The following is a 26,044-nucleotide window of genomic DNA, read 5'->3' on the forward strand; positions in this document are numbered from 1 at the left end:
TTTAAATCAGGTTAAACCTATTTTCTAAAACACGTATCATTTCTTGATGATGAAAACATTCAGAATCTTTCTAGTTTTTTGTTGTTTTTTTTTTTTTTTGTATAGAGTACATATTGTCACCTATAGTCACTTTACTGTTCATACCAAATTTTTACTCCTATCCATCTGCAACTTAGTACCCATCAACTTTTCCCTCATCTCTCCCTTCCCTCAATTCTGGCAACCACCATTCTAAACTTTTTTTTTCCCCCCAGTACTGGGAATTAAAACCAAGGCCTCGGGGCTGAGGATGTGGCTCAAGCGGTAGCGCGCTCGCCTGGCATGCGTGCGGCCCGGGTTCGATCCTCAGCACCACATACAAACAAAGATGTTGTGTCCGCCGAAAACTGAAAAATAAATATTAAAAAAAAAAAATTCTCTCTCTCTCTCTCTCCACTCTCTCTTTAAAAAAAAAAAACCAAGGCCTCTGAGCTACATCCCCAGCCCTATGTATTTTTTTTATTTTGAAACAGGCTCTCACTAAGTTGCAGTGTTGAGAGCCACAGTTTAGTCGGAATGATGCCTGGCATTTTGCTAGAGGTAATGGTTGAAAGGTGACCCTGCTCGGGATTAGGGCGGTCCCGGGATTAGGGCGGATCCTGGGGGGGGAATAGGGAGGCTGCGGGATTAGGGCGGATCCTGCTGCCTCAGGCGCCTGCTACTTTGGAGTTCCCTTTGAGTTCTGGCGGGATTGGGGGAGAATTGGCGTGTGGAGCCCGGTGGAGGGAGTGTGTTCCCGGGAAGTGTGTGTAGAGTGCCGGTGAGAGTTTGGGAATAAAGAGTTGCTGTTTGAACCTACAAGGCTTTGTGGCGGCTCGGTTATTTTGTGCCTAGCCAGACTGCAGCATTGCAGAGTCTGACCTTGAACTTGGGATTCTCCTGCCTCAGCCTTCCAAGTTACCGGGATTACAGTTTGCACCACCATTCCCAGCTGTATTCTCAACTTCCATGAGATCAACTTTTTTATATTCACATGAGATCATATGGTAATTGCTTTTCAGTGCCTGGTTTATTTCTGTTAACATGGGATTGAACCCAGAGACGCTTAACCACCAAGCCACATCCCTGGTCCTTTTTATTTTTTGAGACAGGATCTTGCTAAATTGCTGAGGCTGGCCTCAAACTTGCAATCTCCTGCCTCAGCCTCCCAAGTAGGTGGGACACGGGACCCAGAAGTAATGCTTGCTTCGAAGTATTCCTTAATACATTCAAGCTGACACCTTAACCATCACAAGGAATGGTTCAAGGAGCCTCAGGGTCACTTGAATAAATATGTCCATCAGGATTGTCCTTGTACTGGCCAGAGCACAGGACAGGAGAAAGCTCAACTCTGGAGCTGTGTAGCTGGCAGTGTATAGCTGCTTTCAAGTGGGAAGATTTTTCTGCCTATTCCTTTCATCCAGTAGGTGGAGAAATTGAGGTACAGATGGGAAGAGCCGCCTAAATCTATTAAGAGCACATGAAAGTTCCAGGAGCCTAATCCTAGTCCAGGGTCCTCTCCACTGTCCCAGGCTTCCCCACAGCCCTTGGTCTAGAGGTCATCAGGGGAGTGGCAAGACAGGAAGCCAGGAATGGCAAAGACTGAGCATCGGGGTGGAAGCATACTGGGGGGATGGAAAATGAGAGGAAGAAAAGGAAACAGCAAGAAAAAAGAAATAACTAGAGAAGCCAAATAGCTCCAATAAAAAGTCACAGTAGATAGGATCTGAAAGAGAGATCTGCACTCCCATGTTCACTGCAGCATCACTGACAATAACCAAAGGTGGAAGCAACCCAAATACCAATCAATGGAGGGATGTATAAGAAGAGATGGCATGTATACGCAATGGAGTATTATTCAACCTTAAAAAAGGAAATCCTGAGGGGTGTGGTGGTGCACGCCAGTAATCCCAGCAACTCAGGAGGCTGAGGCAGGAGGATCAGCATATTAGCAATCCTTAGTAACTCAGCAAGATCCTGTCTCTAAATAAAATATTAAAAAGGGCTGGGGAGGGGCCGGGGTTGTTGCTCAGTGGTAGAACACTTGCCTAGCATGCACAAGGCACTGGGTTAGATTCCTGGCACCACATAAAAATAAAAACAAATAAAATAAAGGTATTGTGTGTATCTACAACTAAAAAAAATTCTTTAAAGATGGTCTGGGGATATGGCTCAGTGGTTCAGTGCCCCTGGGTCAATCCCCCCAACAATACCACCTCCGGCACACAAAAAAAGAAATTATGCCACACCCTACAAAAGAATGAACTTGGAGGACATTATTTAAATGAAATAAGCCCATCATAAAAGGACAGATACTCTGTAATTTCACTATGAGAGTAACCTAGAGTAGCTAAATTCATGAAAACGAAAAGTCAAAAGGTAGTTACCAGGGCCCAGAGTTTGTGTTTTGCGAGATGCAAAAAGTCTAGACACCTGTTCTCAAGAATGTGACTGTAGTTGATGCTACTGAACTGTACACTTAAAAAGCGGCTAAGGGCATGGTGGAGTATGCCTATAATGCCAGTGGCTGGGGAGGCTGAGGCAGGAGGAATGCAAATTTGAGGCCAGTCTCAGCAACTTCATGAAGCCTTAAGCAACTTAGCAAGACCCTATCTCAAAAAACAAAAGGATGGAGATGTGTCTCAGTGGTAAATCACCACTGGGTTCAGTTCCCAGTACTGCAAGATAAATACATACCAACAAATAAGTAAACAAACAGATAGATAAAACCCTTTAGTAGACGAGAGTGACCAAAGTGTGTGGTCCAGCCAGGGGTGGGGGCTCAGGCCTGTAATCCCAGCGGCTCAAAGGTCAAGGTTGAATTCCTCAGTTAAAGGCTTATAGGTACTCTAGGGAAAGTCATTTGAGGTGGGAGGAGGGGGAAAATAAACCAAATCACAGAGGATTAAAGAAGGAGGGCGACAGAGTCGGTGGAGGGGACCATAGCAGATGTCTGCTGGTGTTGACAGAGAGAGGGAGAGGGGGTGGACGGAATGGGTGGAGTTCTGGGGAGGGTTATTGTCCTACCTGAAGACAGAAGGAAACCAAGCGGAGCCAGGCAGAGCAGCCCACGCCTGCCATCCCAACAACTCCCGAGGCTGAGGCAGGAGGATGGAAGGTTCAAGGACAGCCTGGAGAACCTAGGGAGACCTTGCCTCAAAATAAAAAATAAAAAGGCTGGGGATGTGGCTCAGTGGTAAAATGTCCCTGGGTTCAATCTCCTGCATCAAAAAAACACAGAGGGAGTGGGTCAAGTGGTGTGGGCATGGTGGTCCAGGTCAGTGATTTACAGGACAAACTCCTAGCCGCGACAGAGAGTGCTCTTGGTGGGAGGAAGGACTTGTACCTCCTTGGCGGGAGGGAGAGGGGGAAGGTGGTGTGGGGGTGTGGACAGAGCCTTGTTTGTCAGATATTGAGAGGGACATGGCCAGGAGGGGGTGGCTGCATCGTCTTTCTATAAATTCGTCTACCAAGACTTGAAGCCAACTGCTGCTCAGGGGGCTGAGCTGGAGTCACGAGAAGTGTGGGAGAGCTGGGGACGGCGACTGTGGGCGCCCTGCAAGGGAGTCGGTAGTGACAGTAATGACGAGGTGTCACCTGTCTAGCAGGCACAAGCTGAGGCCGGTGAGTGCTGCAGAAAAGGTTCAGGGTGCTCCCCAGCAACCCCAGTGTGCAGGAGAGGGCTCTGGCAGGCAGCAGAGGTCCTCGGGCATTCAACCCACAAACCCAGTGGTGGGTCCGCCCTGTGTTCTCAGGCCTCTCGCTGCTGCATTATCCTGGCTGTCCTCTGGGAACACCCTGCTCCCCCGAAAACAGTACCAGTCACAAGCTTTGTCTTTTTAATAAAAAATAATCTGTCTGTGACAAGCATTGTTCAGAATCTCAAAACACAGGGAAGGGGAGAGGACAGAGGACAAGGGGTCAGCAAGGGTAAAGAAGTGAACAAGGCTCAGATTACCCCTGCCCTTCTAGTCGGGCAGAAAGAATACAATCTGCCCAAATGGAAGCAAGAGGGAAGATGGTCAGACTTTAGGAAAGACTAGTTCCTAGAGTCAGTGGTGTGTGGTTGGTAAGGGGAGCAGGAGTGGCAGCTCCCTGCAGAATCCTGGAGACCCCTGGGAGGAGGGAGGCTGGTGTCCGAGGTGGCAGCTGCATTCAAGGTGGAGTTTCCAGGACCAGGTCCAGTCACAGTCATTGGGGTGTCCGTTGGTCAATACGGGGTCCTGGAGCAGTCGGGGTTTCCATATCTCAGTAAGTTTCTGGAGGGTCCCTGGAGTGGCCAGAACTGCAGGGTCCTCTCCAGGTCCCCCTGTTGTGGTGCAGGCCCGGGGCAGCCTCCCCCGACAGAGCCTCTGTGCTTGGTGGAAGGGAGTCCTGTAGGGAGGCCCGCAGGCTGCTGCGCGGGGCTCCGCTGGGTGCCGTTGGCGGCTCAGCAAGGCAGGACAAGCTCCGGTCATGGAAGGAGGACAGTCACTTGTGCTACTCCCCCAGTCAGGGCTGCCCTGCAGCACGGCCAGGAGCCAGCTCTGCTCAGCAAGGGCTCTTGCCCGAGCCCAGAGTTTAAGCCACCTCCGTGCCCAGACGGCTGTCAGCGTCCGTGTCACTGACGGAGGTCCTGCAGTCCTTGCGGGGCTGGAGACACTGCTCCCTGCTCAGGGGGGCCTTCTCCCCAGGGGGCGGGCTCCCACAGCCCTGGACCTTGCCCCGAGCCCGGAGTGCCCCCAGGGGGGAGGCGAGGAGGACTATGAGGGCGCCCGAGAGCACTAGGGCGAGCAGGACGGTGACAACGAGGAAGTGGGGCCAGTAGGAGCGCTGGACAGCCACGGCAGCCCCACCACCGACCCTGGTCAGGGGGACCTCCACGCGCTCCCGGGGGATGCCCGCCAGTTCAGGATCCAGGGCCAGGGCCTGCTCCTCGCTGTCCACCCAGTAGGAGACCACGGGGTACGAGAAGCCGTTCTCGGTGGCCACGCACTGGTAGAGGCCCCCGACTCCATCCCGGGGCAACAGCAAGAGGGAGCCGTTATAGACGGCAGAAGAGGCTTCTGGGATGGCCGCCAGGCTGTGACTCCAGTGGTAGGAGGCCAGTGCTGACAGGTGGGGGCAGGGGAGCTCCAGGATGGAGTTGGGGACGGCCAGGACCTCTTTAACTGGAAGACAAGGAAAGCCACAGCTGTTAAGGAAGCAGGAGGACGGGAGAGTCCTTAACCTCCACCAAGACCCCACCTCATTGCCAGCTTCTATATCAGCTCCCAGCTCGGTGTCACCCCGGTCTGTCTCCAGCCTGGACCCCACACTAACTTCCAGTCCCTGGAACCACAACTCTGACACCAAAACTGACTTCCAACCCAACCCGAATCCCAGCTGTCTCCAGCTCAGAATTCCCGCTGTTCCTCCTCCAGCCAGGACCCAGATGGGTCCCAGCCCTGAAGCTCAGGTCTCAAGTCAGGCGTGGAGCAGAAAGGCCCACCCCACTCAGAAGGCCTCCAGAGCCTTTCAGCCTCCCTGGTCCCACACTCACTGATTTGCGGACGGCTCTGAGGCCGGTGACTCCTGCCCATGGGGCCACTGGCACACGCCCACCCTGGGTTTCCACGCTCCATGTCCTGCTTCCAGGAATTCCTGAAGGGGCAAAGCACACAAAAGTCATCCGTCGAGACAGACAAACATGGGAACAGAAAGCCAGGCGTGTGGTGCACACCTGCAATCCCAGCCATTCAGGAGGCTGAGGTGGGAGGATCACAAGTTTGAGGCCAACCTCAGGAACTCAGTAAGGTCATAACCAACTGAGTGAGACCTTCTCAAAATAGAAAAATTAAAAGGGTTGGGGATGTCACTCAATGATTAAGCAGCCCTGGGTTCAATCCCCAGTACCAAAAAAGGGGAGGGACTGGGAATGTAGGTCAGTGGTAAAGTGCCGCTGAATTTAAAACCCAGAGCCCCCCCCCATTCCCCCCAAAAAATTAAGGAACAAGAAAAGGAAGGGAGGGAAGTGTAGGGTGGCAGAAGGGGGGTCAGGGAGACTAGGAGGAAAGGAGGGGAGGATGCAGAAGCTGGGATAGCTAGAGAGCTTCAGAACCCCTGGCCACACGCTGTCCTAGGAACCCACACAGAGGGTCCCTGGCCTCTGGAGTGATGTGTCAGTGGCCCCAGGAGAGGGCAGAGCAAAGCAGAAGCCGGGTCCGAAGGTCTCAGGGGCCCGTCTTAGCCACCTTCCAGGACTGGCACTCACAGGTTGGGGGCAGAAAGAAGGCGGCAGATTTGAGACTCAGGGTCCCAGGCACAGTGGGGGTCTCGGGCAAGAACACAGTCCACACAGCTCTCGTAGACACTGCAGTTGGCTCGGGGCACCCTCCAGACACCTCCCGAGGAGCCCGCAAAAAGTGCGCCCTGGAATAGAGATGAAGAGGGTCAAGACAACCCAGGCCCAGGGGCCAGCCCGACCCAGCCCCCAAGGCCAGCCCTACTAGGTGGCCATTTGAGGATCAGGTCCCTTCTCACCTGGGTGGGGGCCAGCTGCAGGTTACGAACAGGTTCGGGGTCAGGGAACAGCTGGATTTCCTCAACCAGATAGGCATCACCATCCCCACTCACCACAGCCTTGTGCAGAGACCCTGTGGCTGTGGATAAACAGAGCTGGAAGCTTCTCCCCTGGCTCTTGGAGCCCTCTCAGCCTTGGGTGGCCTCCCCAGCTGCCAAACACTCCTGAAGTGCAGGGTGCACTGGGTGGATCAGCCAGGCCACTCACTGTCCTCCATGCCCACAGGTGGAGGGCTCTTGTAAATGACTTAGAGTCCTTGGGCTGCTCCCTTTCCTTTGCAACTGCCTGAAAACTCCATTGCTGGAGAAAACCCAGGTCCCTCTTTCTCCAAAGACATGGGCAGTGGGCAGCTGACTGCCCCTGTTGAAAATCGCATCACTGGCCTCCATCACATGCATCAAATGTCTCTACTCAGGTGCCTTGGTGAGGCCCTGACCACCTTTTAAAAAACTACAACCACGGGCTGGGGTTGTGGCTCAGCGGTGGAGCGCTCGCCTAGCAAGTGCGAGGCCCTGGGTTCCATCCTTAGCACCACATAAAAATAAGTAAATAAAGATATGTGTCCAACTAAAAAATAAATATTTTTTTTTAATGTAGGCGCTCTCTCTCTCTCTCTTTTTTTTTAGAGAGAGAGAGAATTTTTTAATATTTATTTTTCAGTTTTTGGCGGACACAACATCTTTGTTTGTATGTGGTGCTGAGGATCGAACCCGGGCCGCACGCATGCCAGGCGAGCACGCCACCGCTTGAGCCACATCCCCAGCCCCTAAAAAATAAATATTAAAAAAACAAAATTGCAACCTACTTGCCTGGCAAGCGGGAAACTCTGAGTTCAACTCCCAGTACAAAAAAAAAGCAACACATAAAAACCTGCAACCTAATCAGGAAACGTAGAGACCTGTCTCTAATATACATAGGTATATGTGTGTGTGTGTGTGTGTGTAAATACACACACATACATATATTAAAATATATATCATATATTTTATATATACATATATAATTAATATATATTATAAAATATAATAAAATGTCTTTTTAAACAAATCAATGAACAACTTTATTTTTTAAATATAAAGGCTGATGAAAACCATTACAGGTCCTATTAAAGAAAATCCAGAATTTCAATTGATAAGAACAGTAACTACTATTTAATCATCAAATACTACTTAAGTTTTCCAAAATACAACTTGAAAACTTCCATTGTGCTTCTTTAATTTCAGTACAATGGGTTTAAGACCAAGTATGCAGGCCAGGTGAGGGAGTGCACACCTGTAATCCCAGGGGCTCGGGAGACTGAGGCAGGAGGATGGCAAGTTCAAAGCCAGCCTCAGCCACAGCGAGGTGCTAAGCAACTCATCGAGACCCTGTCTTTAAATAAAATGCAAAACGGGACTGGGGATGTGGCTCAGTGGTCGAGTGCCCCTGAGTTCAATCCCTGGTATCCACCCCCCCAAAAAAAAAGTATTACATGCATCAAAGCCAGATTACAAATTATCATAGTGGTTGTCGTCGTCATAGTGGTCATCATCATCATCATCATTATCGTCATCTTCTCGTTTTCTTTTTGATGCATTTGATGATTCATTGGCAGTATTTTGTGATGATACCATATTAGTGATAATAAGAATGTTTTGGGGCTGCGGATGTGGCTCAAAGCGGTAGCGTGCTCGCCTGGCATGCGTGCGGCCTGGGTTCCATCCTCAGCACCACATACAAACAAAGATGTTGTGTCCGCCGAAAATAAATATAAAAAATTCTGTCTCTCTCTCTCTTTAAAAAAAAAAGAATGTTTTGGGGGCTGGGCTGTGGCTCAGTGGTAGAGCGCTTGCCTAACAAGCCGGAGGCACTGGATTCAATTCTCAGCACCACATAAAAATAAGTCAATAAAATAAAGGTCCGTCAACAGCTAACAAAATTTTTAAAAAAGGAATTTTTTTATCCAATTAACAATGATTCCATCATTAATCACAACATTCTGAACTGCTGATGCTGCAGGAATTGAGGCTTCTGTTGGTAAACCTGTGCCCTGATGGAGACGTTGGAGTCCCTACTTAGCTGAAACAGACATGGGACAACATGGTTTGTAGGGTTGGTGTGCCCAGTGTGGGAGTCCTTGGTCTGCTAGTAACTGAACCAACACTTAACCACGGAACTGTTATTCTCCCCACAGAAGCACATGCTTTTTTTTTTTGTAAAAACTTGAGCCTATACTTTGTAGCTGTTAAGCAATATCCATCAGGAGGCAATCTAGGATCTGAATATGGCCTGATCAATGGCAAAGGAATTTGATTTCTTTGCCTTGCAATATCTAATAAAAAAAAATTTTCTGGGGGAAGAAAGGTGAAGACTGGTCAGCTCCACGCCAGATTGCCAATCACTCACCATCTGCATCCACAGTAGCTTCTTAGCATGGCTGGGATAAATTTTAGCATCATCTAGAATTGGGGCCACATATTAGAAGGCAAATCCCAACATCTGATTTATAACTCTTGGCTCAAATTCTGCAATCCCATATCCTTCACGATTTGTGCCATCATCTGTGTGTCTTTCTGTAATGTTCATGGGAGAAGCCATCTTGCCAGACTCCATGATATCCGGTGATCAAACGTCTTGAGCCAAATCACCCACATTGATTTCATGTATTTCAGTCCTGATCTTTGTGTGTGTGTGTGTGTGTGTGTGTGTGTGTGTGTGTGGTGCTGGGGATTGAACCCAGGGCCTTGTCTGTGCAAGGCAAGTACTCTACCAACTGGGCTATATCCCCAGCCCTCAGTCCTGATCTTGATACAAGTTCTTTGCATAGTGTAGTTTTTTCAAAGCTTGGAATACCGGTGAGCAGAATGTCCCTTAACAACATAATCCTCCACAGCAACTGTAAGAGAGCCGGGCACACTACGGGGAGGAGCCTAAAATATCTTTTTTTAATTGCAACCTCTACTGGTATTCCTGATTCCTCCTTACAACGCTCTACTGGATTTTCTAATGTCATAACTAACATACTATGATATTATGTAATTTACTTACTCAGGATGCTTATTGTCTATCTTTGCCTATTCTGTCAGGACACAGATTTGTGTCTGATGTTTTGTTTTGTTTTGTGATACTGGGGAATGAACCCGGAGTGCTCTATCACTGAGCTATATCTCAGCCCTTTTATTTTATTTTATTATTATTGTTTTATGTGTGTTCTGCTGGGGATTGAACCCAGGGCCTTGTGCATGCAAAGCAAGCACTCTACCAACTGAGCTATATCCTCAGCCCTTTTTTATTTTTATTTTGAGACAGGATTTCATTAAGTTGCCCAGGCTGGCCTGGAACTTGTAATCCTCCTGCCTCAGCTCCCACCAAACCATTGGGATTACAGGCGTGTGGCACCATGCCCAGCGCCTGCCTTTTTACCATCTTTTACTATCTTTTTACCATCACCCGGTCTCCTTGATTCTTTATATTTTTCCCTTTATCTTATTTATTTATTTGCAGTGCTGAGAATCAAACCCAAAGCCTCACACATGCTAGGCAAGCGCTCTACCCCTGAGCTCCAGCCCCTCTTCGATTCTTTTCATCTTTCCCATCTATAAGAAAAAAGAAGCCTGACAACAGGTGGTGCTGGGGATCCAACCCAGAGGCTCACGCATGCTACACAAACACTCCACCACTGAGCTACTTTCCCAGCTGAACTAGTGATCTCAGGGCTCTTTCAGGGATGGTGTGTAGCTCAGTGGTTGAGTGCTTACCTAGCACGCACAAGACCCTGAGTTCAGTCCCCAGCACTAAAAAAAAGAAAAAGAAAAAAGAAAGAAAAGAAAAAAGGAGTGATCTCTATACACTGTTTCCGATTCTCCTCTACACACTCACTCTTCACCCTCTAACTCGGCTTTACCCACAAGACAAGCAGCTCTCGCTAGCCCCATCAAAGACCTCCCTGTGTCCCCTCGAAAACCAAAAGCACAGAAAGAGTAGGGACTGGATTGCCTTGTTCTCTACTGGATTTCCAGAACAGAGTACTGGAGACCAGCAGAGTGCCAGGCGCACTAAACATCTGTAAAACCATGAGTAAGTGACTGGACTGAAAGGTCCTCCCTCCTTCGCCCCTGCTCTAGGAAGTGCCCCGAGCCCCTTACTCACAGGTGCCCAGGTACAAGACCAGATGATCATGCCCATCAAGGCCCGGGGCTGTCTCCACCGCGAGCTGTGTGTACTCCACGCCAGACTTCACCAGCAGGGGCGTGCCCACTACCTGCTTATCCATCAGGAAATGGTCCTTCATGAAGGTCAAGACTTTATCAGAGGAGGGACCCACGGAGCACTGATGGAGGAAGGAGGCAGATCAGGTTGGCTGGCCCATCTCTTCAGCCCATCCATTGCCCCTTCTCTCCCCTCCCTCCTCCCCTTGCCTTCTCTTATCTTAGGAGGGTGGATAAAGCTCAGATTCTGGAGCTGCCTGGCTTTGAGTCCCGGCCTCAGCATGCCTGAGGTTCCTCAATGATGAACTGGGCATGTCGCCAATACCCACCTCACAGGCCCCCCATGAAGATAAAATGCACTAATATAAATAATCAAAACAGTGCTTGGCATGCGGTAAGTCCTCAAGAAAGGTTAACTGCTGTCAGCCGCAGTAGCACATGCCTGTAATCCCAGCAACTCAGCAAACCGAGGCAGGAGGATCGCAAATTCGAGGCCAGCCTCCATAATTTAGCAAGGCCCTAAGCAACTTAGCGAGACCCTGTCTCAAAATAAAGAATAAAAAGGGCTGGGGATGTGGCTCAGTGGTTAAGTGGCCATAAGCTCAATTCCCAGTACCAAAACAATAAAAAATAAAAATAAAAAGGGCTGCCAGGGGCAGTGGTGCAAACACCTGTAATCCCAGCAACTCGGGAGGCTGAGACAGGAAGATCGCGAGTTCAAAGCCAGCCTCAGCAAAAAGCAAGGCACTAAGCAACTCAGTGAGACCCTGTCTCTAAATAAAATACAAAATAGGGCTGGGGATGTGGCTCAGTGGTTGAGTGCCCCTGAGTTCAATCCCCAGTACCCTGCCAAAAATAAAATAAATTAAAAGGGCTGGGGATGTGGCTCAGTGATTAAGCCCCTTTGGGTTCAATGCCCACTACATAGGAAAGGTTCGCTGTTACTGCTGTCCTCCTCGTACCTGCATCAGAGATACCTGGAAGTCAGCAGGAAGCAGGAGAGGCTTCATGCAGGCAATGACCATGTTTTGCACATGTCTCTAGCCCCGGGTACAGCACAGGACCTGGCATGAGGGTGCTCAGGAACTGTTTGCTGAGTCGGTGACTGCATGGGGGACATCACAGGAAGGGGTGGTGTGGCACGCAGTGTTTCTCATCACAGTTTTGCATGAACTTGATGCATGACTCTGGGAGAGTCCCTTCTCCATCTGAGCCTCCTTTTTCTCACCCATAAATGAGGGGGTAGGACCAGCTGTTCTCTAAAGGCCCTGCCAACACAGGCATGCTAGGACTCTGGGACACCTTTATCCTGATCATCAGTCAGGATCCTTGTTTTCCACAACCAAGAGCATCTCTCGATGACAGCCCAAACTCTGTCACCTACCACTGTAGACTTAGGTGAGTTATTTCACCTCTCTGAACTTCAACTTCCTCATCTGTAAAGTGAGGTAATAGCATCTACATCCCATTTTGATGCCAGTTAGAACACATACGCCTACTTTCACCTCCTCCCAAAGGGATTTTTTTTTTTTTTCCAGAATTGGGGATTGAATCCAGGGGCACTGTAGCCCTTTTTATTTTGAGACAAGATCTTGCTAAATTGCCAAGGCTGGCCTCAAACTTGCAATCCTCCTGCCTCTGCCTCTCAAATTGCTGGAATTACAGGTATGCACCACCACACCCAGCCCAAAGGGATTTCTTTTTTGTTTATTTGTTTGTTTGGTTTTTGTACCAGGGATGGAACTCAGGGATGCTTAACCACTGAGCCACATCTCTAGCCCTTTTTAATATTTTATTTAGAGACAGGGTCTCTCTTAGTTGCTTAGGGCCTCACTAAATTGCCAAGGCTGGTCTGGAACTCACAATCCTCCTGCCTCAGCCTCCCCAGCCTCTGGGATTACAGGCATGTGCTACTGTACCTGGAGGGATTTCTTTTTAAAGTCATAAACCTAGAGCAGAGTGGTGTGGAGAACAGGAATGAAAGCAAACAGCATTCACATTTTAGACACTGTTAAGCAAATGAACAAACGATTTACAACTTACGGGAGAGAAGAACCTTCTTCAGGTACCCCTAGGGGGACCCCCTAAACCATCTGATTTAAAAGATAGAATTCCTAAAGTGTGTGAATTATGGACCAAGCTACCTCTGGAAGTGAAGTTAAAGGGAGAATAAATAAAGAAGATTATTTGAAAGTCAGTTTAAGAAGCAGACAGAACAGCCAGGCATGGTGGTATACTCCTGTAATACCAGCAATTAGGGAGGCCAAAGCAGGAGGATGACAAGTTTAAGGCCAGCCTCAGCAATCTCAAAATAAAATATAAAATATAAAAATATTTTAAAAAATAAAAAGAACCGGGGATGTGACTCAGTGGCAAAGTGCCTCCGTTTCAACCCCCCAGTACCAAAACACATATGCAGAGTAGATCGCAAGGACGACCAGACTTCTGAGTAAAGCTACAAACATGAAAGAAAGAAACCAAACAAAGGGGTGGGGGAAAGAACAAAGAAATACCTAAGAGGAAACAGAAATGATTCAGGGAGAAGAAAATATCACAGAAAACTATCATTACTATCCTAAGTGAGAAGAGATAGAATATTTAGAAGGGCTGGGGCTGTGGCTCAGTGGCAGAGTGCTTGCCTAGCATGTGTGAGGCACTGGGTTTGATTCTTTTAGCACCACATTAAAAATAAATAAAATAAAGGTCCATTGACAACTCAAAAATATTTTTTAAAAAATGCAAAAAGTTTAGAAAAGAACATTCAGAAGACAAGAATAGAATTCTGCAAAAGAGGAATCTTTACTTCACTGGGCAGCTAGACTTTGCATGTAGCCAGAAGGAAGTGAAAACAACCACAATGTAGCAATCTTGCCCACAAAAATCAAAGCTGGGGATATAGGTCAGTTGGTACAGTGCTTGCCTTGCATGTAAAGGCCCTGGGTTCAAACCCCAGGAACACACACACACACACACACACAAAAAAAAAAAAAAAAAGCATAAAAAATAAAATAGCTATGGTTATGATTTTTAATCAAACCTGAATCTGATTAAATCTCTAGATTCAACCACTGAACAATTTACAAGAAATACTTAAATGACACCAGATGCAATCAAGATCCAGACTGTAGAAAACTCTAAGACAAACAAATAAATTCAAGAGAAAATGGAAAGGAAATATCCATATCTACACTGTGGGTGTGTGGTGGTGTGCACCTGTAGTCCTAGCCACTGGGAGGCTGAGGCTGGAGAATCATTGGAGTCTAGAAGTCTGAGGCCAGCCTCTGAGCATCAGAACAAACCCCATCTAAAAAAAAAAAAAAAAAAAAGAAAGAAAGAAAGACGACAGGAAGGAAGGAGGAGAAATAGTTCAATAGAATATTTTTTTTCAGTGTCAGAGATTAAACCTAGGGCCTCCTCTTTAACAACATTTAATTTAGGGGGATGTGGTGGTACATGCCCATAATCCCAACAACTGGGGAGGCCATGGCAGGCAGATTGCAAGTGCAAGACCAGTTTCAGCAATTGAGAGAGACCCTCAACAACTGAGTGAGAGCCTGTCTTAAAATTATAAATAAATAAATAAATAAATAGACTGGGAATGTGGCTCAGTGGTAAAGTGGCCCTGGTTGTTCAATCTCTGGTACAAAAAAAAAAAAAAAAAAGAAAGAAAGGAAAAAAAGAGGAAGCCACGGAATGCAAAAACCACAATCACAGTATGTGTCAGGAAGATGGCCAGGGAATCCCCAGGATGATGACAAAGGGGGACTCCAGGATTGCAGCTAATGCAAGGGGCCATCTGTCTAGACAGGGGTAGATGTGAAGCTCTCCAGGAACATGAAACTGCTAAACAGCTAACAGGTCTGTCTTCAGAGATATTCAGATAATTCAGAAGGAGTCTGAGGTTGAAGGAGAGATAAGAACTTAGAAAACAAAGCAAGCAGGAAAAAAAAAAAAAGATAATTACTCCACAGTTTAGCTGTTGTGAATTGTGCTGCTATGAACATTGATGTGGCTGTGTCCCTGTACTGTGCTGTTTTTAAGTCCTTTGGGTATAAACTGAGGAGTGGGGTAGCTAGGTCAAATGGTGGTTCCATTCCCAGTTTTCCAAGGAACCTCCATAGTGCTTTCCAGATTGGCTGCCCCAATTTGCATACCCTTCAGTAGATGAGTGGATAGGGAAACTGTGGTATATATACACAATGGAATATTACTCAGCATTAAAAGAGAACAAAATAATGGCATTTGCAGGTAAATGGATGGATTTGGAGAATATTATGCTAAGTGAAGTAAGCCAATCCCAAAAAACCAAAGGCTGAATGTTTTCTTTAATATGAGGATAATGATTCATAATGGGGTTGCGGGGAGCATGGGAGGAATGGAGGAACTTTTGATAGGGCAGAGGGGAGGGAGGGGAAGAGAGGGAGCATGGGGATAGGAAAGACAGTGGAATGAGATGTTCATCATTACCCTAAGTACATGTAAGAAGACATAAATGGTGTAAAACTACTTTATGTACAACCAGAAACTTGAAAAATTGTACTCCATATGTGTAATAATAGATTGAATTGCATTCTGCCGTCATATATAACAAATTAGAATAAATAAATAATTTAATTTAAAAAAGAGAATTACTAACCTCAGGAGAATCAAAATTTATGCAAAAACGCAGAATAACATTTTATGTTATATATATTATTTTATATGTTATATATATTGTGTGTGTGCACACTCTAGGGATTTAACCCAGGAGCGCTTAACCACTAAGTCATATCCCCAGCACTTTTTAGAGATAGGGACTTGCTAAGTTGCTTAGGGCCTTGCTATGTTGCTGAGGCTGGCTTTGAACTCAAGATCCTCCTGCCTCAGCCTCCTGAGCTGCTGGGAATACAGGCATGCACCACTGTGTCTGGTAGACTAATATTATATTATGCATGCTATTTCTCACAGTTGAGCCATGTAGTAAGTTTCCCAGGTCTCACAAAATTAGCCAGGCTGGCCTCCAACTTGCGATCCTCCTGTATCAGCCTCCCCAGCAGCTAGGATTATAGGCATGTGCCAATCATGCCCAGATAGGGCTGTTTTTTGGATACAATTCTGTAGATCGTTTTGACTTTTTAAATTAGTTATATATAACTCTGATTTTAAAGAAAATCACATAAGAAATGCAGGTGAAGATGCCCAAGCCAGTCTGATACACAGCCCATATATATGCCTTAATATCCAGATATTTGGTGTGCATTTAGTCTTGGAGAGGAGGTGCCTAGCAACTGTGCTGGATGTAGGATGGCATCGGACACCTGTGGGGTGTGGGCAGCTGGGCTAGGTAGAATATAAATGGGCCAGCGTCAGCATTTGTAAGAAACCGACCCAGCTCCAGACAGGACTGGTAGGTAACTAAGTTACTGGGCACTTCCCACGGTAGGACAGTTGCTTCTGCACACACATTATATCCATGCCTCTTAGTAGGGGCTTTGCTCGGGGTAGAATTATACTCACGCTGCCTGGGCGGGGGGTGATCTCACTGTCACTATAAGTAGTCCAGCGTGAAGTTTCTTTGTTTAACTCCTTGTACTTCCCCTTAAAGACGTTCTCAATATCCACGAGAGAGAAGGCACACACTGCTGAACTCCTGGTCCCGCCGACCTGCCTGAAGACAGCCAGAGAGGTTAGATACTATCTGTGGTTTTCTCTGCTGTACAAATCAGCAACCCCTCCAGCCCTGGCCCACCCTCAGGGAGAGGGTGGCATGAGCGTGAAGCACTGGGCAAACCTCCAACTGCCTCTTCTTCCCCTTGCAATGGAGATAAGGGTTGGGAGAGCCCCATGGAGTTCCCTGAGTCTAGCCCACAGCCTGGCTCTAGGCCCATCTCAGAATCTGAAATGTGATTATGCTTAATTAGAATTAATTGGGGCACAGTCCCTGGGGTGGCTCCTGCCTATCTTGCTAGGCTGGTACCCCCATAGGAAAGGCAGAACAAGCAGCTCCAGACCTTGGGAAAATCAGGGCTCCACATGAAGCTCTCTTCTTTGGGTCCCTGGGATTCTTGGTTCTCGGAGAATCTACTACAGCCTGACTATCAGAGTATTTTGAGTAATTTTATCCCTTCAGTTGTGGTCTATGGAGACAGAAGATTTTTCTCTCTCTCTTTCTCTCTCTATACTGAGGATTTAATCTACTTTACCTCAGAGTCACATTCCCAGCCCTCTTTTTTGTTTTTAATTTTTTTAATTTTGAGACAGGGTCTTGCTAGTTGCTTAGGGCAACTTTAATTGCTGAGGCTGGCCTCAAAAACTTGCAGTCCTCCTGCCTTAGCATCCCGAGTCACTGGGATTACAGGCATCTGCCACCACACCCAGCTCTCTCTTTCTCTCTTAACCTGACCATCGTACACACCAAGTCCTTAGCTTAGATCTCATGGATACCAGACCCTGTTTACACAGATAACTCTGGTATTTAACACACTGTCCGTAGTGTGGTTTTCTGACCCCCACTAAACACTGTGGGGTCTGACCTGGCTGAGAGACTTTGGAAAAATCAGTTAACAGTTCTCAGCCTCTAAGCAAAGACTTTATTTTTCTCTAATAATACTGATGGTGTTTCTCTCTTTGCCCTGGCCATTAGGAATCTCAGAGATAAATTCGTGATTGACAGCTAGGGACTATACAATGTCTTATGGAAAGTATTTGTAATGTACTGGCCTTAACTCTAGCTGCTACAGCTTCTTCTTCTTTTTTTCTTTTTCCTTTCTCTTTCTGTTTTTATTTATTTATTTATTTAAATCATTTTACTTTAATGTATTTAACAATTTATTTAATCCATATGCATTTGGGGGCGGGGGAGTACCTGGGATTGAACTCAGGGGCACTGGACCACTGAGCCACATCCCCAGCCCTTTTTGTATTTTCTTTAGAGACAGGGTCTCACTGAGTTCCTTAGCTCCTCACCACTACTGAGGCTGACCTTGAACTGGAGATTCTCCTGTCTCGGCCTCCGGAGCCGCTGGGATCAAAGACAGGCGCCACTGCGCCCAGCCTAAATTTTTATTAGCGTCTTGTATTCTCCCACTTCTTCCCATTTTCTTGTCTATTTTATTGATTTTAACATGTTTTTTTGTAAACGTTTCCCCATCATTTCAGAGCCAGTTAGAATATGAACTAGTCGGAGCCTCTCTGAGCTTTACTTTTCCCATCTATGTGAAGGACATGAGTGAAATTCCTGGGAGGCCATGACAACCAAATGCCTTTCTATGCAAAGTGCTTCGCACATCGGTTCCTGTCTCCTTTCCGAGAGCCAGGGAGCCACGGCCACAGATGTTCTTCTAGCCCAGGTGTTCCCGCCCTCCGGCTCACCACTGGGAGGTGAAGACCGCGTAGATGTGGGGAACCGAGGGAGAATCGGCGGGCAGTAGAACTGCGTGGCGGATGACGTTGAAGGGCAGCTGCCCGGGTTGGGTGCAGAGCAGCTGGGCCTTCAGGAAAGTGGTCCATTTCTTCTGCAGCAGCTTTTCACCGCCCACGTCATTCTGCGGGAGCGCAAGCCGTCAAGGGGCGCCTCGGCCCCGCCCACCCGCCCTCCCATTGGGCATCCGGAATTCCGCCCCGCCTCTGCTACCTCCCCATTGGCTCCCCCGCGGACAGACCCGCCTCCCGCCCAGGCAGCAGACCTTGCAGACTCTAGCCACCCGGGAGGTGTGGAGCTTCTCAAAGAATTCGAACTCGCTGGCTGTCTCCTCAAAGAAGAAGTAGACGACCTCAGTCGAAGGGATGGCTGCCACGAAGGAGGCGTCCGCTGCGGGGGGGTGGGGGGGAGCAAAATGGGATTAGGGGTTGAGCACCTTGATGGCCGGGGTTCTCCCTTGGTGAAAGCCCTTGGGTTGATTCTGGGGTCCATGAAACCGGCTGCCTCAGATCCCCACAGCTTGGGATGGTGTGTGTGCGCGCGTGCGCTGCCTGTTTAATTTATTTACATAAGATGAAAACCTCCTGAGAACTGGAGGTTTGTCTTCTTCCCTGCGAACCCGCCCCCCCCCCGCCCCGTGCCTAAGAGTAATGCACCTACTCTATGGTCTCCCAGACTCGGAAAGGGGCCAGACCCATGCTGGCTGGAAGTCAGATCCTTACGGTGCAGCCAGCGGAGGAAGGTGTCAGTCTTGAGGACAGGCTGCGAGCCCAGCGTGCGCATCAGGATGGGCTCACTGCCCAGGAAGTTGTTCATGGTGCCAGAATAGAGCATCCCATCTAGGGCCGGAGGATGGGGAGGAGAGGAGAACTTAGCAGAAGGAGGGCACCCTGCCCTGCCTATGACTAGGGCCAGCTTGGCCCCTTTATTCTTCCTATATCTTCTTGCAGAGCCCCCAAAACCCAGCTAACACACACCCACACCCAGCACGCACGCACCAGACACGTTTTTTAGGCGTGTCTTTCCACAGGAAATAACCAGAGTCACCTTTTGTGTTTGGGCACCCTTCCAGCCTTTCTCTGCTTACTCCCTCACATACCAGCTGAACCACTTGCATTCACTGATCTCAGAGGGTGACTGCATTTTCTGCTTGCACACCTTGGGTCCTCCCTTTCTCTTCCTGGAACACCTTCTGTGTCCCTCTACCTGATATCTTTCAAGTCCTGCTCAGAAGTCAAAGGCCACCTCCTCCAGGAAGTCAGAGTGGGAAGACTGTAATGGTTTGTGTCTGGGAAGGCATCGGGCCATGATTTCTTCTTTATAACCACTTTAATACCCAGCCCCATGTCTGGCCCACCAGAGGAGATGTCTGCACACGTACACATTTGTTGAACAGTGACTGAACCCCAGTTCTCTGCCTGACACCCTTCCCAGGTGTCTCACTTCTTTTCTCTCCACATCTCCCTGTCTCCCTCCATCTCCTTATGGCAGTTCCAGTAGGAGTTGGTGGTCGAGACGCCTGATTCTCCTCTAAATCTTAGGTTCTGAGGCTCCTGGATCATCTCTCTGTCATATTCCATATTTTACAGTGACTAGAAAAGGCAGATGTTGGGATGGACCAGGAGGCCTGACACTCACCCACCAAGACAGCTGTGTTCTTGTGAGCAGGGTCAAAGGGGCTTTGGCCTTTCCCTTCCATGACCTTGTCTGAGATGGGTAACAGGTTGGAATCTTGGAGTCCCTAGAGGGGGAGAGAGGCTGGGGGCCCAGAATGCCAGGGTCTCACATCTGGGAAATGAGGGGCAGGAGGAGGAAGGGAGAGGGACCGACAGGGGAATTTGTCTGGGGCCAGGAAGCCCATGAGGGTCCTAAGGGACCAGAGTTTTCCAGAGCTACAGAGGACAGGCTGGGGTAGGTGTAAGAAGTGACGTTCAGGGGCCTGTGCGCTGGGTGTCAGCTGACTCACAATGAAGGTGCAAGCTGGGCTGAAGGCAAAGGTGCCACAGGCGTAGAGGTGCGTGGTGTTGAAAGAGACCAGGACACGAATGAAGTTGAAACACTGCGTCTGGGGGAGACAGAGAATCAGACCTCCAGACCCTTTCCCCAAACTCCTGGACCCCCAGAGGCTCACTTCCATCTAAGGTCATCCCATGATGGCCTTAGGGATACCGGGGGTTCTCTACCCAGAGCCACCATGTCCCCACCTCCACTTACCTCATTACTCTTCTTAAAGGCACATTCACTCTTTTTTTTGTCGCTGGCTGGCCAAGGTATCTGAAATAGAGAGTTGGGAAGGGGAGACCAAGGGAAATGGGGTCTTTAGCTCTTCTGTGCCCTGCCATCCCCTTCTCAGATCTGGCATGAGATTGCCAGTAGGCATGGTGGTTGATCACATGCTAATGGACAGTAACAACATCTATTTGTGATCAGGGCTATTAACCTGTTGATACTAATATTCGCCAGGACCCAGGTCCGTGGCAGGACATTGCCTAAGAAATCAGACAAACCTGAGTTCCCATGGAGGCTCTAGCACTTACTAAGTGATCTTGGTCACGGTCACAGGCTGCGGATGGACACCCCAGGTAGTCTACATAAACACCCAGTGCAAAGCATCATATATATACGGCAACAGTGGTCATGTCACACATTTCCCAGGGCCATTGTTAAAACATCAGTTCCTGGGACACACCCCAGAAAACCGGCGGTTTTTGCCAGCACCACATAGATGCAAGTGGACGACAGGCCACACGCGGACTACACCATGGAATTGACCAGTGATTGCTAACACCCTCTCTTCCTTCCTTCCTGTTCCTCTCTCCCTCCCTGAAGCTTCCGTGGGTGGATATCAAATTATTGATATGATTTGAGTCAATGTTTATCTTCTATGTCAATGATTTCCAGACCAGCCATTTTAACAGTTGGTATTATTCAACCAATGTAATGGCCATTGGGGTGTTATTCATCCGCGGGCAGCCCCAGTGCGGGGCAGCTGCCGGCACCCTCCCAAGGCACCCCCAACATCCTCACCATGTTCCTCTGCTTTGGAACTCCTGGATCCTCTATATTCAAGGCCAGAATGGCCTCTCGAGCTCCCACATAGAGAGTGTTCTCATCACCACTCAGGAGCAGAGTGTCAAAGTCCTGGAGGCCCTTCTTGTGGAAGACGCTCAGTGCCCGGCGTCCATCCCCTGTTGGTGAGAAGGAGACAGTGAGCAGAAATTGATGGGCAGGACCTGATTCCCAAGACAAAGGCAGGACAAGGTCAAGGTTGGCAAGAGCAGCAGAAGGCCTGGGAGAGGGACCTTGGGAGCTGAACCCAGTCCTCTCCACCTGCAGCCCCTGCTCCCCACCCTGCTGGCAGTCACGGGAGCTTTGCATGATGAGTCCACAGCAGAGAGAAGCTGCCAGGGACAGGGTAATGACAGCCTGGGACTGGGGGAGTGTGGCCAGCACCCCAGGCGGACAGAAAGGAAATGAAGAGAAGCACAGGGGTTGCTCTTTCAGGACTGCGGGGCTGCAGTGGGAAGGGCACCTTGATCCCCACTGGGAGGGGCTCAGAAGTCCAAGGGACAGGTAGAAAGGTGTTTCCAGCCACAAACAGGAAAGGGAGGGACAGACAGGACAGTGTCGGGGGAGGGGGGAAGAGTCCCCCTTGACACCTCTACCACTAACCTACCTCCTTCTCCTCCTCTATGACAGGAAATTTCCACCACTAGAAATTGTACAGAGAGGAGACATGTTTTCTCCCTTTCTGAGGTCTAGGTGGCCACCCCTGAATGTCATCTAGGCTTCCGTTTGTGGGAGGCTCATTTAGGTCCTGTACATTTCCCCAGTATAGCGTGGTGGTGGTGGTAATGGTGGTGGTGGTGGTGGTGGTGGTGGTGTGTGTGTGTGTCCCATGAGCCCATCAGCGAGGGGGAAAGGACCTCTTCGATTCCTCTCTCACCACACATCTTAGCACGAGAGGGCTGCCTGGCTCCTGTTACCTTTGCAGGCTCAGGGTATCTGACAACTAAGGGAAGTTGAAGAAGAAAGTAGGGAAGGTGCTAGAAGAGCTGGCCTCAGGGAGACCAGGCCTCCCCGAGAACTGTGCACACCCCTCAGTTACCAAACTGATCATCACGAGTGTCTGCTCATTCTACTCCCCAACCCGCTCTGAGGCTGAGCTCCGTGAGAGAAGGGCTACCCAGAGGAGGCCTCTCCATTGGTGGCACTAAAGTCAGGCACAGTGGCACACGCCTGTGATCCCAGAGACTCAGGAGGCGGAGGCAGGAGGATGGCAAGTTCAAAGCCAGCCTCAGCAACTGAGCAAGACCTAAGCAGCTTAGCGAGACCCTGCCTCAAAATAAAAAATTAAAAAAGGGTTGGGATCTGACTTTGTGGTAAAACACCCCTGGGTTCAAGTCCCAGGGCCAAATCAACAACAAAAACAGGCAACTACATTTCCTTTACCAGGTTGCCCCAGAAAGATGTGAAAGTCACAGCTGTGCCCGGGAGACCTGCCCCTAGGATTCCTACAGGGGCCATGTCTTTCCCTGAACCCTCTCCCTAGAGATAAAAGAACCAGCATCTCCACGACCTCAGTAGAAAACCAGCCGAACTGTGCCTGCAGGGGTCCAGGGCCCACTTCCTACTCGGGCCATCGCAGTGCTCATACTCCTGGTGTCTATGGACAGGGAATGGTCCAGCATGATCTCCACCGGTTACCTGTGCCTGGTATGCCCTGGGTCACCAGATCTGCAGATGATCCTCTAGCATGGGCCTTGACTTTGGGGCACTTGGGGGTGTGAAAGCAGTTAGGGATTTAAGGTGCCCCAGATTTAAGGTGACATTTAAGGAAGGAAAAAAGAAATCACCAACTTTGCAGAAATGAAAGAGGCGGTGCCCTGGAGAACCTGGGACCCCTCTCGCCCGTTCCCTGAATCTGTAGCTCAGGTAGGTGGCTTCTCGGTTTTAATTTCTATTTCTGACTGTCTCTCTTTCACCCAGGTCCTCCGCCTCTCTGTTTCTTGGGCTGGGCATGTAGCTCAGTGCCAGAGTGCTCTTCTAACATGCACAAGGCTCAGGTTCAACACACACACACACACACACACACACAAACACACACACAAACACGGTGGTTGCCTAACACTTGCCTGGCACCCTGTTTCTTCATATCTATTTTCCCCTCTCCTTCCTCCTCTCCCCCCAGTTCACGTTCCCCATCTGACACTTACCTGCATAATATTTGACCCTGGGCATAGGTCCCTGCCCGCCACTCTCTGCAGTCAGCGGCGACAGCAGCAGCAACAGCAGTTGAAAGAAGAAGAGACCCAGGAGGCTCCAGGGGTCCAGGCCCAGGGCTGGGAGGGCCATGCTCAGCCAGAAGCTATCACCAGATGGCTCTGAAGAAACAGGCACCAGGGCACTTTCTGGATGACCAGTTCTTACCACATCCTCACTGAGGACCAATCGCAGGGCCCCAGGCAGCAGAAGTGTGTGTAGTGGGGGGGGGGGGGGGGCGGGGAGGGTACATGGGAGGGCACAGTTCCCCATCTGAAATGGCCTCAGTCTCCTCTCGCTTCCATCGCACTCAGCTTGCGGCTTAGTGCGGCTTAACTTGCCCCCAAGGTAGGGGTCCTGGCACTCTCCACCCTGTTCCTTCCCATCTGTAGCCCTGCTCTAATTTTTTTTTTTTTTTTTGGCACCAGGCATTGAACCCAGGGGTGCTTAACCACCGAGCCACATCCTCAGCCCTTAAAAAAATAATTATATATTACACACACACACACACACATATATATAATCTAGAGAAAGGGTCTCACTGAGTTGCTTAGGGCCTCACTAAATTGCTCCCTACTGGCTTTGAACTCTCGATCCTCCTGCCTCAGCCTCCCGAGCTGCTGGGATTACAGGCGTGGGCCACCGCGCCTGGCTGCTTCAACGATTCTTGCCTTATTCTCGGGGAAGTCTTTGTGTCTTTTCTACCTAGTCTTCCCCTCTCCAAATCATTGCTTGCCCTAGGCAGGGGACTTTCTGGGGAGCAAGTTCCTATACTCAAAATATAGATTCTTTGGACTTGATTCTCCCATCACCTCTAGATCTGTTGACACTCTGTGCCCCGTACTCACCCCGTTCCCAGGCAGGCACCCGGTCTGAGTCAGCCTGCTCTCACCGCTCCCCCAGCCCCAGGGGGCTCAGGGTCTCTGACTCGGAGCCCACCTGGCCCTCATCTTCCGGGGAGGTGATGCCAGTCCATCAGCCAGCTTGGCTACCAGTATTTCCTGAGGGGAGGCCTGGGTGGCAGTGTCCCAGCCTCTGCAGCTGTCCCCTTTCTGTCTTATCTCTGCTCCTGCTGGGGCCTCCCTGGGGCTCTGCTGCACACTCCCCCGAGATCACCAATCCCAGTCGCCCCTCTCACCTCACATCCCCTGGGACCAGCCACAGCGGGAACCCCCAGTGGCAGACTCGGGGTGGGGATGCCACCCCAGAGAAAGAAGGAGGAGGTTCCCAGGCCCCGGAGGCAGGGGAGAGAAGGCTCAGCCCGGCTGGAATGGGAGCACGGTCCTCCAGGCACCCATCGTCCCAAAGCCAGCGCAGGAGTCCTGGCCAGGGAAACCAGAATTTCCACCTCGAGTTGTGACAGATCCTGGCTTGGGCGGAAGTCAGTGGGTTGGGAGGGGAAAAAGAAAACCTCTCGGCCTCCCAGGAGACACACCTCTCTCCCTCCCTCCCTCCCTCCCGCCCGCCCGCCTCTTGCCTCAATCTATCCAGAAAGTTGAAAAGGCCCTTCTGGGTCACTTCAGTGATTCTCCTGCCTCTCTATCCAGCCAGTCTAACCAGCCCAGCTGTGGTTTCTCCTGCCCAAGATTTCCCAGATAGGAGACTTGGTATCATGGTCTTTCATATTCCTCTTTTCACTTACCCATACGGTGGGGGCCTTACCACACCTACACACTGGGAAGTCCCTATAGCAGTCTGACCTTCAAACTCCCACTTTTGGTTGAGCCACTATTTTTTATTCTATTTATTTATTTATTCCTGATTGAACACAGGAGCACTCTTCCACTGAGCTACATCCCCAGTCCATTTTTTTTTTTGGGGGGGGGTACCGGTATTGAACCCAGGGATGCTTAACCACTAACTAAGCCATATCCCCATTCCTTTTAAAATATTTTCTTTAGAGACAGGGTCTCGCTGAGTTGCTTAGGCCTCACTAAATTGCTGAGCCTGGCTTTGAACTCATGATCCTCCTGCCTCAGTTTCCTGAGCTGCTGGGATTACAGGCGTGCGCCACCATGCCGGGCTCCCCAGTCCCTTTTTTATTTTGAGATAGGGTCTTGCTAAGTTGTCCAGAATTGCCTAGCAATTGAGATCCTCCTGCCTCAGCCTCCCGAGTTGCTGGGATTACAGGTGTGTACCACCAATGCCCAGCAAGCCCACAACCTTTAAAAGATGAAAACAATTGTATTAGGCTCTTACTCACGACTTTGCTGAGGAAGTCCCTCCTGTAATGTAATCGCCATCATTCTCGGGAAGCACTGGGCCAGTGGGAAGCCCAGGAAATTTCCCGTCTGAGCTCATGTTTAATGGAATACGCTTCTGAGGCACCCAGCCCCTAATGGTGGCTGTTCATTCCTCTGTACAGACTCCAGGGGGACCTCATAATGCAGGGTTAATGAGGCACTGTGGCCTATAAAGTGAGGAGGCTCCCGCCCACTCAGCCAGGTCAGCTGACTACAGGTTAAAGAGCACAGATGTCCCAAGGCCAGTCCAACTCCAATAAATAATCCACCTCCATCTTAAGTGCACATTCCTCACTACCAGGAAGTCCTTCCTGTAGTTTAACTCCCATCCCTCTTGCCACAGCACCAGTCGACTGGGGATACAGCCCACTACTTCTTAAAATTCCCTGTCAGA

General features: G+C 49.3%; 1 protein-coding gene and 1 pseudogene across 3 annotated transcripts; both read right to left on the reverse strand.

Moving 5' to 3' along the window:
* Nucleotides 1-3,840: 3,840 nt before the first annotated feature.
* Nucleotides 3,841-24,747, reverse strand: Sema4a (semaphorin 4A). Of its 3 annotated transcripts, none has more exons than XM_027920773.2 (15): nt 24,546-24,747; nt 23,362-23,529; nt 21,173-21,333; nt 20,360-20,419; nt 20,112-20,210; nt 19,784-19,886; nt 18,868-18,984; nt 18,411-18,535; nt 18,097-18,269; nt 16,243-16,393; nt 10,688-10,868; nt 6,520-6,638; nt 6,251-6,408; nt 5,540-5,640; nt 3,841-5,168 (listed from the first exon to the last, which is right to left on the reverse strand). In XM_027920773.2, the coding sequence occupies exons 2-15, from the start codon at nt 23,498-23,500 to the stop codon at nt 4,579-4,581; spliced, it is 2,277 nt and encodes a 758-aa protein (XP_027776574.2). In that variant the 5' UTR covers nt 23,501-23,529; nt 24,546-24,747; the 3' UTR covers nt 3,841-4,578. The 3 variants fall into 3 exon arrangements, with proteins under 3 accessions (XP_027776574.2, XP_027776573.2, XP_071474440.1); XM_027920772.2 differs by having other exon boundaries at nt 24,256-24,747; XM_071618339.1 differs by lacking the exons at nt 20,360-20,419; nt 21,173-21,333; nt 23,362-23,529; nt 24,546-24,747 and having other exon boundaries at nt 19,784-19,903; nt 20,112-20,201.
* Nucleotides 6,645-10,670, reverse strand: LOC114079550 (transcription initiation factor TFIID subunit 9-like; annotated as a pseudogene).
* Nucleotides 24,748-26,044: the final 1,297 nt, after the last annotated feature.

Source organism: Marmota flaviventris, chromosome 10, assembly GCF_047511675.1.
Source record: "Marmota flaviventris isolate mMarFla1 chromosome 10, mMarFla1.hap1, whole genome shotgun sequence".
NCBI classification, from domain to species: Eukaryota; Metazoa; Chordata; class Mammalia; order Rodentia; family Sciuridae; genus Marmota; species Marmota flaviventris.